The 13,265-nt window shown below is 43.4% G+C and overlaps 1 protein-coding gene across 1 annotated transcript in view; it reads left to right on the forward strand.

Annotated features, from left to right (window-relative positions):
* Positions 1–13,265, forward strand: part of SLC30A6 (solute carrier family 30 member 6) — a 73,067-nt gene that overhangs the window by 37,722 nt on the left and 22,080 nt on the right. Inside the window, exons 7-11 of the mRNA XM_040429587.1 lie at positions 3,092–3,127; positions 3,248–3,342; positions 4,656–4,704; positions 10,795–10,914; positions 12,368–12,470. Of these exons, the coding sequence (XP_040285521.1) occupies positions 3,092–3,127; positions 3,248–3,342; positions 4,656–4,704; positions 10,795–10,914; positions 12,368–12,470 (403 nt within the window). The remainder of the gene's footprint in view (positions 1–3,091; positions 3,128–3,247; positions 3,343–4,655; positions 4,705–10,794; positions 10,915–12,367; positions 12,471–13,265) is intronic.

Genomic DNA, 13,265 nt, shown 5'->3' on the forward strand with positions numbered 1-13,265 from the left:
GCCCTGACATCTCCTTGGCGGGAGTTCTACCTCCTTACGTGTTTGTTCTCTCCTACCCAGGGTTCTACGGAGGATCAGATGAAGGGCATTCCGACAAATCCTAGTCGCTTCGGATTGGCCCCGTCGCGCGTGGTACGCCGATCTCGTTCGCCTTCTAGAAAATGTCCCTTGTCACTGCCACTCAGACGACCTTCTTTCAGGGTCCGGTCTTGCATCGGCATTTAGGGTCTTGGCTATTGAAACCGTCATCCTGAGGTGGAGGACGTTTTTTCGGCGGATGTCATCCGCACTATGATTCAGGCCGGGAAGTCTGCACCGCCCAGGATCTTTTATAGGACCTGGCGGTCCTCCTGGGCTTCTGTGAAAGACGGGACATTCCCTCACTCCGTTTTTTTTCTCTCTCCACGGTCCTATCCTTTCTACAATCAGGGTGGACCTTGGTTTAGCCCTTAGTTTTCTTGATGGATCAGGTGTTGGCGCTTCTATCCAGTGTCCTCTGGTGCCCATGGAAACTTTCCTTCAGGGAGTGGCACATACGGTTCCTCCGCACCGTCCTTTACCGCCTTGGGATCTGAATATAGTTCTCTCAGCGTTCCAGTCTTCTCCCTTTGAGCCTTGGGGAGATCTCTCTCCGGCTCCTGTCCTAGAAGGTAGTTTTTTCCTGTGACTATAACATCCATCAGACGGGTGTCCGAGTTGGGGGTGCTCTCTTGCAGAGAACCCTTCCTGGGTCTTCACAAGGATAAGGCAGTTCTCAGGCCCATTCCTTTTTTCTCCCGAAGGTGGTCTGTCTTCCACCTCAATGTAGAAATTGTCCTTCCTTCACTGTCCCTCTCCTCACTCCCTAGGGAAGGGAGTTACGTCATTGACGTCAGGGCTCTGATCATTATTGGCAGCCTCCAGTCTCTTCCGGCGTGCGGAACCCCTTTTTTGTCATCTGGAGGTTCCACGCAAGCGATTGGCGGCCTCCAAGGTGGCAATTGCACTATGGATTTGGTCTGCAAATGCTGTACCATTCCGCACCCGGTGCGGGGTTCCGCCCTTAGGTGTCACGGCATGCTCCACTGAGCGGTGGGCGCTTCTTGGGCTCTGAGGCATCGCGATTCGGCTGCGCAGTTGTGTAACGCGGGTACCCGGTCCTCCTTACACACATTCACAAAATTTAACAGGTGCATTCTTATGCATCGGCGGCCGCTGCTTAGCCCGCATGGTCTTGCAGGCGGCAGTTTCTTAGATACCAGCAGGGACGCTTGCTTCCATGGGTCTGTGGTTTTTCCCTCCCCGTGGACTGCTCTTGAACGTCCCACGGTTCCTGTGTCCCCCAATGGGCGAGAAAAGGAGATTTTTGTATAACTTACCAGAAAAATCTCTTTCTCACTCTTCATTGAGGGACACAGCACCCACCCAGTATTGTTGTTCGGCCACAGTGTGGCAGTTGCCTGTTGGGTCTTTTGGCATGGTTGGTATTCCATGTTTTTTCTTAATTAGCTTGCTTCTCCTACTGCGTGTTCACGAACTGAAGCTCTCTCTCCAGGCTGTAGGGGGTATAGCTGCCAGGGGAAAAGCTAACAGCTTTTACTAGTGTCAACGCCTCCTAGAGGACATAGCTATACCCACGGTTCCTGTGTCCCCCAATGAAAAGCGAGAAAGAGATTTTACTTGTAAGTTATACAAAAATCTCCTTTTTGTTTCTCCTAATGATTGCTCTCTAGACAAAACGAACCACTATAACTAATGAAAGGTATTTGGGAATATATTTATATTAAAGTAATATTTAAGTATTTTCAGAAATTGTATTTCATTAATTCACAGATAACCTGCTTAATTCCTAGGGTATTAAGTGTTCCTGTGATATACTTACTTTGAAGGCACAATGCAGACTGTATATTGTTTTAGTTACTGTATTTTTCGCTGATCGTAGGACGTATATAGCTTTTTGAGGAAAATTAGAAAAAAAATCAGACCCCCAATCCTCATCAGACCTCAGATCAGACAGTAAAATAAATAAACTACTTGTCTCTCCTACGCTGGATGGTGATGACACTCTGCAGATCCAGCTCTTCCTGCATACGCTACTCCCTGATCTTCTGCTGGCGCCACGCTGCACTGCGATATGATGTCGCGCAGTGTCAGGTTATCGTGCACGCCCACACCCGCTACGTCCTGACATATGCAGTCAGGGCACAGCTCAGCGCGGCACCAGGGAGAGGACAAGGGAGCGGGTGAGTACAGCCAGCGATTACAGTAATCATTAGAGGGGTTCTCTGGGAAAGATAAGAATGAAAATACTGAAAAAACATGTTATTACAAAAAACTCTTAAATGCCTTTAATTATTTAGAATGGCTCGTTTAGTCTTGGGGACAATCAGTGGAGGAGCTAAAATGGTGACTCTTAGATTTATGATCATAAAATCCGTCCTTCACGTGACCCTGCAGGACAGCCGGTGTGATAAAGCAGAGCACAGAGCCCTATGTAAAGTCTGCCAGTCTCAGCACTGTGAAGCTGTGTATTATGGGCAGATGACAGCTCGTACTCCCAGGCTAAAGTGTTTTCTAATGATGCTTCTCCCCCACAGCAGCGCGTCTGGTCCTCATTCCTACCCTTCAGCCTCTGAATATGGGGTGAGGTAAACTCCTTTCTGAAGCACAGGGACACAGCAGAGCAGTTATCTTTGCTGTCATCTGCCCATAGTATACAGCTTCACAGTGCTGAGACTGGCAGACTTTACATAGGGCTCTGTGCTCTGCGTGTCACGTGAAGGACGGATTTTATGATCATAAATCTAAGAGCCGCCATTTTAGCTCCTTCACTGATTTTACACTAGACTAAACGAGCCTTTCTAAATAATTAAAGGCATTTAAGAGTTTATTTATAATTACAAGTGTTTTTTTCACTATTTTCATTTTTATCTTTCCCGGAGAATCCCTTTAATTCCTTTTAATATTCGCTTTACGCACTGCCATTTAGCCCGCTCTTTTCCATTTTGTAAAGTGAAAAATACAGTAATTCAAGTCATTCATATTGCATGTCAGTGTTGTCTTCAAAAATCATCTGCATTATATGTGTAATTTTTTTATTTTATTTTTTTAGTGCTGAAAGATTTTTGGAACAACCTGAGATTCACACGTAAGCGATTTCTTAGGCATATACACATTTGGTATTTCTGTACACAATGGGCTATACTATATATATATATATATATATATATATATATTTTTTTTTTTTTCATATTTTTCTTTCTTTCAGGGGTCGTCTGCTTGTGGGAACCTTTGTTGCCCTGTTTTTCAATTTATTCACTATGCTTTCAATCAGGAATAAACCGTTTGCCTATGTTTCAGAAGGTAAGTCTAATATCTACCTGCAGTTCTCCTTTGAGCAGCTGTGAGCATCTGGGTCAGAGAAGGAGGTATTGATACAGCCCTACAACTAAGGATGAAGATGCTCACACTGTTTAGAAACCTTTTATCATTTGTGCATTTAGTTGAAATACTCTTGATTTCAGTGTATCATGGCTAAAATACTGTTACTGTATTATAGACCATCCGGGTCCAATAAAATAAGCCACTGTATGCCACATAAAAATGTTGTAAAGTTCTCGGTAATTCTCAGATTTCTTTCCATCCTCATCTGTTCTTTGTTCTAGTACTTTAGTTTTATCTTGTTGAAAGTTCTAATGTTTCATGAGACTGGATATGTTTATGTAGCATGGGAGATTGATCAAAATGCACCAGAAAGCTGGCATACATGCTTTACACCATATTTATTAGGTATTTTAGACACTTTTAGAGCCATCTTCTGCCTCATATTACAAAGGACAGGGCTTATTGAAAAATGGGGGTGGTTTTCATATAAGGTGAGTGGCTTAAAGGCTATGTACACCTTCAGAGGCAATTTTGTTATAATTGCATTTTACTCTTTTGTGGCTAAAATCATTTTATTTATTTTTTTCAATTGGCCTTTATAAAAAAATATTGAGCCATTCTGTCACAAATGGTTAGTTGTTTTTCTAACTGTGTGACTGGTACTTTCACTTTGTTCCGGTCATCTAATAAACCTTATCTCTAAACTACTAAGAGGTCATAAACTCTTATTTAAGCCGCATTATTATCAGTAATATAAGAACTGAGCTATAATGAGTGTTTAGGAGGTCAGAGAGCAGAGAAAAGTCTGGTCTGACGGAAAAGACAGAAAATCCAAAGGGTGCTGCAACAGCATGTCAGCTCTGTACATAAAAAGGAAGCCATAATTTTAATAAAGACCAATTTAAAACATTTTTAGCTCAAAATGAGAACAAATTCAATAATTTAAAAAAATGCACCAAAGGTGTACATAGCCTTTAATGTGCGCTAAAATTATGAAGTGAAGTAAGCCAACTATAGGCTGTATAAACGTAGACTAGACTGTCCAAAGGTGCACCAGATTTATCATCCAGCATCAGGTACTCATCTGTTTTTAAACTGTCTGTCTTAGTTTACAGTGTCTTAGTGTTAGACTGTAAATCTGCCACAGTGTGTCACTTTGTATGTATCATGCATTTATATATTCAGTTATGTTGTAAAAGCAAAAGAGAAGAACTTTATTCTAGGAACAATTTAGTACACCTTTCATTTTTCTTATTGTATGTTATTAATATTTTGCCTTCTATATTTTGCAGCTGCTAGCACAAGCTGGCTTCAAGAACATGTAGCAGATCTGAGCCGAAGGTACAGCACTTATGATTCCACCACATCGAGCCATGGTGCCTATTGTCGATCACAGGGGCAGATTTATCCTAACCTGGTGGCGAGTGCTGGGCTATGATAAATGTACTGATCCCCTAGGGGACAAAGGGGTAAAACCTAACATTTAATATAGTTGCTTCTGAAATAATAGACGCTAGAGCAGGGATCAGCAACCTTCGGCACTCCAGCTGTTGTAAAACTACAATACCCAGCATGCTCCATCCATTTGTATAAGAGTTTTTAGAAGAGCAGAGAAAGTATGCATGCTGGGAGTTGTAGTTTCACAACAGCTGGAGTGCCGGAGGTTGCCTACCCCTGCGCTAGAGGATGGACCTCTGTGACAAACAACAATGGATTTTACAGGTGCAGTGGCTGCATTGCCTGTCCCTACGTGAAATCTGGGAAGGTCTTCAGCAGTGCAGTCACGGGCAAGGAATACCGTATACATCACTTCATTAACGGTGTCATATACCTCCTGTCATGTGAGTGTGGCAGGGGGTATGTGGGCAAAACCATCCGTGAGCTCCGCAGACGTATTGGGGAGCACCTAAACGATATAGCCAAGGCTAAAGACACTCCTGTGGCTAACCATATCTATAATTATCACAATGGAAAAGCCCGCATTTCGGTGATGGGCATTGATCGGATCTTACCCCCAAAACGTGGGGGAGATTGGGATCGTGCCATCCTACAGCGGGAGACACGATGGATATACTATTTAAAAACCATGGCCCCTTTGGGCCTAAATGAGCAGTTACATTTTGGCTGCTTTATATAAATTTCTCATCTCTTTTTTTTCTCCCCTGTTTCAACTCCTTATCTCTATGCTCTATTGGCATCTAGCCAGTCATCTCCTCCTGTGGCTGGTGTCTCATAAAGCCTGCCTCTAATAGTTTGGTTCTATTTATTATGTTGTTACCAGGGGATCCCTCCAACTAAGGGCCCCAACCGCTGCCATTGCTGTCTGTTTTTACCATATGACACTGTGGTCGCTTAGTGCCTAGTCCCGCCCCCTGTTGATACGTTTCACCGCTCCCTCTATGCCGCATTGTCTGTGGGCTTGGCGTGCTGTGGGTGATGCGCTCTACAGTCGGTTGTATTCCGATCATGTGCCCTGTCACGTGATGTGTGACGTCATTGCCTGGCGCCGCACACAACGGATCGCATCGCCGTGGTACGCTGGCTCACTTCCGTGCGTTTCACCGGACACGTGACTTCCTAGTACCGGCGTCACGTGACCGGAAGTGGGGCGGCACAGGTAAACTGGCGCGACTTTAGGCACGTTTTAAAAGGCGCTGACAGGTGGGCATTCCCTGCCGACAGCCCAACTGGATCACATGTATCCTGGGGTCAGACTTTGACTCTGACAGGTATCACCCACTGGTGAACCTGTACTCTAGCTAGCTAAGAGGTTTGCTACGGCCACTCATTGGTGTTTTGTCTGACTGACCTCCACCTGCGATTATAGTGACTGACCTTAAGCAAACTCTCCTTCTACCATCGTTCTTTGTAATACAAGCCCCATCCATAGTCTTGTTATTACTTTACTCTCCCCTGAAGATTTCACTCACGGAATGAAACGTGACACGTCGGGAGTACTCATATAGGGTTTATCAGGGATTCCGCCCCCATAGGGTTAGGTATTCGGACGGGGACGCCCCTTGTGGGGCAAGTTCCTCGTATAGATAGGTAGGGCGTAATATCCCCTGTCCCTCACATAGGGTCTTCTAGGGCTACTGCCCTATTATTTCCAACCATACAGGGGCGAATACGCTTGGCACCTTCCAGAATTAAAAATACAGCTCAACCAACCAACCATAACACAAACCACCCTACAGCAATGTCAACTTAAGAGTTATGGCTCTCAAAAAGCCCCCCCCCCCTCCTAAAAATAAAAAAATAAAATCACCCTATCATCAAGGACAAAACTAGCTTTGACGCCAATTAAGGATGAAAGTAAGCAGTGGGTGAACTTGCCGATACTGTTTGTCAATCTGTGGGGTATTCTACATGATCCTAAAACATCCATAGCCTTTGTCTAAATTCCTATACCTCCCTCCCCGAGGACAGTAAAATGGAAACAAAGGGGCACACTGCTCGGCTGTACGCTTCTGCCCGTCTGTTTTAGGCTACTTTCACACTAGCGTTTTTACTGGATCTGGAAGGATCCATCAAAAAAGCTTCTGTTACTGATAATCCAACCGTCTGCATCCGTTATGAACGGATCTGGTTGTATTATTTTTAACATAGCCAAGACGGATCCATCATGAACTCCATTGAAAATCAATGGAGGACGGATCAGTTTTCTATTGTGGCAGAGAAAAATTATCCGTCCCCATTGACTTGCATTGGGGGTCATGCCGGATCCGTCTTGCTCTGCATCCCGGGACGGAAAGCCAACTACAACATGTTGCGGTTTGCTCTCCAGTATGGGAAGGCAACTAAACGGAATGGAATGCATTTTGGAGCATTCCATTCTGTTCAGTTCAGTTTTGTCCCCATTGGCAATGAATGGGGACAAAATTAAAACGCTACTGTGAAATTAGCCTTAGGGTTGCATCTGGTATCGAAATTTCGATACCCAATCGATACTTTTGTGCCATTATTGATTCGGTACTGGGATTTGCATTATTGCGATACTAGGCCTCTTACAAGAGAACATGGCGTGTGCCGCACTCAGTGCGCGTTATGTTCTCTCCGGCGAGACAGTGGAGAAGGAGGGAGGGAGTCCCTCCCTCTTATGACGCGGCCGCCACTGAAACCAATAAAAAGAGTGGGCTCTGAAGCTGCCCACACCACTGCCACCAATGAATGTGCGGCTAATTAAAGCAGGAGAAGGGATGGGGGAGGGAATAAACTGCTGCGCCGTCTGAGCTAGTGAGCTCGGCGAACGGCAGGAGCAGCCTCCTCCTGAGTGTCCTGTACTTTCCTGTCCTCCTCAGTGTCAGCCTGGGCCCCAGTCCCAGAGTCAGTGTGCATTAGTGCACTGAGCAGCCAGCATACCAGGTACCCCAGCCCCACCCAGTGCAAGAGTGATTAACCTGCCTCAAAATAAAGGCAGGCAAAAAACATACTAAGAAGACAGATTGGCATTCGCAAGAGGTGCTCAAACCCACATGCAGTTGTGCATATATATAGGGGAGCAAATCCTGCACTTGTGGCCCGTTGCTAATGGCAATCCCCAGCAAAATGCATACGGTGGAGGAGGTCCGCGGCGAACCACAAGTACCACAATAGACATCCTACACAAGGTAACAAGTGCGGATGTGATAATAATTAATATAACAAAATAACAAAGATAGGTGCACTCTGCAGTCTCACTAAACCCTCAAACTGATTTTAAAATTGAGAGATTAGTCAACATGTCCTACGGTGTAGAACATGTCTAAGCCCGGGCACCACGCCAAGGTTTCTCAAGTAGCCCGGGACCTAGCACTCTCCTACCTGAGCCGTTTGGGCAATACCAGGAGCCAGTGGGCAAATTACAGGAGCATCAGGCCGACTCACAAACAGCTCACCTAGTTATCTCCAGCATGTAGCCATGCTTGCAATGGGAGGAGGGAGGAGTCTGCAAGTCCCACTCAAGACTGGCTGATATGTCCCAGGCTTTACAGGTGCACCTAGATGTGGCCTGTAAATGGAAAACAGGCACATTTAAATTGGAGTTTATACACCTCCAGGATTCTATATATACAAACTAAGAAGACAGGTTGGCATTCTACACCCTGTACAGAATTATTAGGCAAATGAGTATTTTGACCACATCATCCTCTTTATGCATGTTGTCTTACTCCAAGCTGTATAGGCTCGAAAGCCTACTACCAATTAAGCATATTAGGTGATGTGCATCTCTGTAATGAGAAGGGGTGTGGTCTAATGACATCAACACCCTATATCAGGTGTGCATAATTATTAGGCAACTTCCTTTCCTTTGGCAAAATGGGTCAAAAGAAGGACTTGACAGGCTCAGAAAAGTCAAAAATAGTGAGATATCTTGCAGAGGGATGCAGCTAAGCTTCTGAAGCGTGATCATCGAACAATCAAGCGTTTCATTCAAAATAGTCAACAGGATCGCAAGAAGCGTTTGGAAAAACCAAGGCGCAAAATAACTGCCCATGAACTGAGAAAAGTCAAGCGTGCAGCTGCCAAGATGCCACTTGCCACCAGTTTGGCCATATTTCAGAGCTGCAACATCACTGGAGTGCCCAAAAGCACAAGGTGTGCAATACTCAGAGACATGGCCAAGGTAAGAAAGGCTGAAAGACGACCACCACTGAACAAGACACACAAGCTGAAACGTCAAGACTGGGCCAAGAAATATCTCAAGACAGATTTTTCTAAGGTTTTATGGACTGATGAAATGAGAGTGAGTCTTGATGGGCCAGATGGATGGGCCCGTGGCTGGATTTGTAAAGGGCAGAGAGCTCCAGTCCGACTCAGACGCCAGCAAGGTGGAGGTGGAGTACTGGTTTGGGCTGGTATCATCAAAGATGAGCTTGTGGGGCCTTTTCGGTTGAGGATGGAGTCAAGCTCAACTCCCAGTCCTACTGCCAGTTTCTGGAAGACACCTTCTTCAAGCAGTGGTACAGGAAGAAGTCTGCATCCTTCAAGAAAAACATGATTTTCATGCAGGACAATGCTCCATCACACGCGTCCAAGTACTCCACAGCGTGGCTGGCAAGAAAGGGTATAAAAGAAGAAAATCTAATGACATGGCCTCCTTGTTCACCTGATCTGAACCCCATTGAGAACCTGTGGTCCATCATCAAATGTGAGATTTACAAGGAGGGAAAACAGTACACCTCTCTGAACAGTGTCTGGGAGGCTGTGGTTGCTGCTGCACGCAATGTTGATGGTGAACAGATCAAAACACTGACAGAATCCATGGATGGCAGGCTTTTGAGTGTCCTTGCAAAGAAAGGTGGCTATATTGGTCACTGATTTGTTTTTGTTTTGTTTTTGAATGTCAGAAATGTATATTTGTGAATGTTGAGATGTTATATTGGTTTCACTGGTAAAAATAAATAATTGAAATGGGTATATATTAGTTTTTTGTTAAGTTGCCTAATAATTATGCACATTAATAGTCACCTGCACACACAGATATCCCCCTAAAATAGCTAAAACTAAAAACAAACTAAAAACTACTTCCAAAAATATTCAGCTTTGATATTAATGAGTTTTTTGGGTTCATTGAGAACATGGTTGTTGTTCAATAATAAAATGAATCCTCAAAAATACAACTTGCCTAATAATTCTGCACTCCCTGTACACCGTAGGACATGTTGACTAATCTCTCAATTTTAAAATCAGTTTGAGGGTTTAGTGAGACTGCAGAGTTAATGGGACTGAGCTACAGATATTGATGAACTATCTTCAGGGTAGGTCATCAATTTCAGATCCAACTCTTGCACCCCCTGATCATCTGTTTGAAGGGATTCCGGTGCTGTTGCGAGCGATTCGCCCCCTAAGGCCTGGGCTACACTGCAACTTTTTGTAGTGCGACCTAATTGATTTTAACTATTGAACTACAACTGCAGTCCACAAAATTGCATTCCACTGAATACATTCATTTAGACTGCAGCTGTAGTTCAATAGTTAAAATCAATCAGTCGCGCTGCAACAAGTCGCGGTGTAGCCCAGGCCTAAATGTTTACCTTGCACGCAGGTCGTCCTTGTCACAGTGGAACAGTGTAATTACAGCTTTCTCTCCCATTCAAGTGAATGAGACAAACAGATAATTACACTGCACCACCGCTACAATAGACACTCGCACACCACACTTACAGGAGCACCGCAGTCCCTTCAGGGTGCCAGAAGTGTATCAATAATTTTACGGTCAGTTTCATTCATATGAATTGTATAGATATACAGACTGATTTATGTAGATAAAATATTAATATATAGGTATAAAAAATATTTATATAGTGTTTTTATCAGTACCTTTCTAGATGGCAGCTGAAACACAGTGCAAGCTGAAATAATTGTTTAGCATTTTTATATACCTGTTATATATTTATATGGAATAGCACAGATCGACCAGCAATTCCCTATTTTATTGTGTTCCTGCAGTTTATGCGGAATTATCCCAGGACTGAGCAGTGTTTTCTTACCTCGGATGAACCCTTTTGTGCTGATTGACATTGCTGGAGCGCTGTCCCTTTGCATTACTTACATGTTGATTGAAATGAAGTAAGTATGCTGCTTGTTAAAAACAAAAAACACAATCAACCAGCCCATTGATGTCTACTCCAAAAAAGTAATCCAAATAAAAGCATTGTCACATTTTATAGCAAGTAGGCTATGCTGTTCCGTACCATTAAAATGGTATCCAATCACTTTTATGATATACAAAAGTGTGACATTTGGGCCGAGCATTATGTGAACATATAGGGGAACGGCTGAGTTCTAATTGGATCGCCCAGAGTTATTCTGATAATTTTATTTGGTAGTTATGCAGTCCCCTAATATAACCTCTAAAGATGAAGATAGTGTGTCCTCTATCTAAAGGACAAGAAGTACATATATATAGCAGGTAAGTGCATACAGTGATTAGATGCAGTTATATAAACCTCCTTAGGGCTCTTTCACACGAGCGGATTCCGTGCGTGGAATCCTCTGCGTGAAAGAGAGCCAAGCCCTGTTCTGGACAGCAGAGAGCTTTAATATGATTAATAATGATCCGTGCCTCTCTGTGACCTTTTTACTACAAAATCACAGTGACAACTTTATGTTGCTGTGATTTTGCAGTAAAAAGGTCACAGAGAGGAGGCTTGGCTCTTTTTCACGCAGGGCTTGGCTTGGCTTGGCTCTTTTTCACGCAGCGGATTACCCACACGGAATCCGCTCGTGCGAAAGCCTTTACTCACACTGCCTGTACTTTCTGTGTGTGCTGACTCTCCAGTGTAGTCCTATGAGATATAGCTACCCACTGGTCTCCCTTCCTTCTGCATTTAAGAGCTGAGAGGGCAGATAGGCTCAAACTGTATCACATAGAAAAACATGGAAACCCTGTTGTTTGAGGGGACAGCAGTCACTGATCTGTCATGGCTGTCCTTACACACTTTATAGGAGTATGTGTTTGCAAAGCCAGGCATGATGGGAAATGTAGGATTCATTAGCAAAACCATATCTAAGGGAAAGAAGGAATCAAGATGGCAGGCAACCTAGAAATGGCACATCAAATAAAACAGGTATACACAAGGCATACACAAGAGCCTCTATCTCAAGGATGGCCTACCTGTGGCTCTCCAGCTGTTTTAAAAGTACAACTCTCACCATGCCCTGCTGTAGGATGATGGCTGTAGGCAGTAGAGGCATGTTGGGAGTTGTAGTTTTGAAACAGCTGGATAACCGCAGGTTGGTCATCCCTGCTCTATCTTATTCTTTAATATTTGCCTATCCTGCACTATACAGACAAAAAAATAAATAAAAAATCTTGAGTGCTTCTTTAAATATTGACCTTAATGCTCTATCTAAAATTGGTGGCTGCCAGAAAAATGGAATTGTACTTATTGTCATGAAGAGACTGTGTAAGTGGGACAGCACCTTCATTTCATTGATTAAAATACTTGTTGGCAATAATAAATGATATAATAAATATGGATAATATTACAAAGTATTAATACTCATGTTGTGTTTGCAGCAACTACTTTGCGGTGGACACTGCATCCGCTGTCGCCATTGCTCTCATGACGTTTGGCACCATGTATCCAATGAGTGTTTACAGTGGAAAAGTTCTGCTTCAAGTAAGGTTTTGTCTTTTGTTACAATATACAGATTGTTATAACATTGTGTTACTTTACTCTTTTGTTTCTAGATATGTTGTGTTAAAGGGGTTATCTAATTTTGTTAAAGGGGTTGTCCTATCTCAGACAATGTGGGCATATCGTTTTCCTCCGATTTTGAGATCCCTCTGCCAGATCTCAAAACCGGAAAGGAAATCGCATATGTGAAAGTAGCCTTTTGACAGTGCCTGATGCTGAATGATAAATCTAGTGTACCTATAGACAAGGAATGCTCAACTTGCGGCCCTCCAGATGTTGCAAAACTACAACTCCCAGCATGACTGGACAGCCTACAGCTATTAGGGCACGCTGGAATTTGTAGTTTTGCAACAGGTGGAGGGCCGCTGGTTGAGCATCCTTGCTATAGACTGTCTAGTCTAACTTTACACCACGTTTTTGTTTTACGCCAAAATTTTGTTGCATTTTTTTTTTTTTTGTACACGCACACAATTAAACCACTCCTCTTTCCACTAAGCCACACCAAAATTCTTGGTGGACAGATTTTTGAGGGAAAGCTGGGATTTAGATTTTTATTATTTTTTTCAGTACAACAATTAACGAGATGCTGTTTCAAACATTACAATGAACAAAAGAGAAAGCATTTAGCATTTTTTTAGTTTGTACAATGTTAAGAGCTATATTAAACAATCAATATTATTAACAGATAATAGGACACGGTGATCCATGAGAAAATAGTGAACATAGTTGTTGTGCTACAAGGCACTTTACTAAGGAACAACCCCAGTAATCGTGATA

This window comes from Bufo bufo, chromosome 4, assembly GCF_905171765.1.
Source record: "Bufo bufo chromosome 4, aBufBuf1.1, whole genome shotgun sequence".
Lineage (NCBI taxonomy): Eukaryota > Metazoa > Chordata > Amphibia > Anura > Bufonidae > Bufo > Bufo bufo.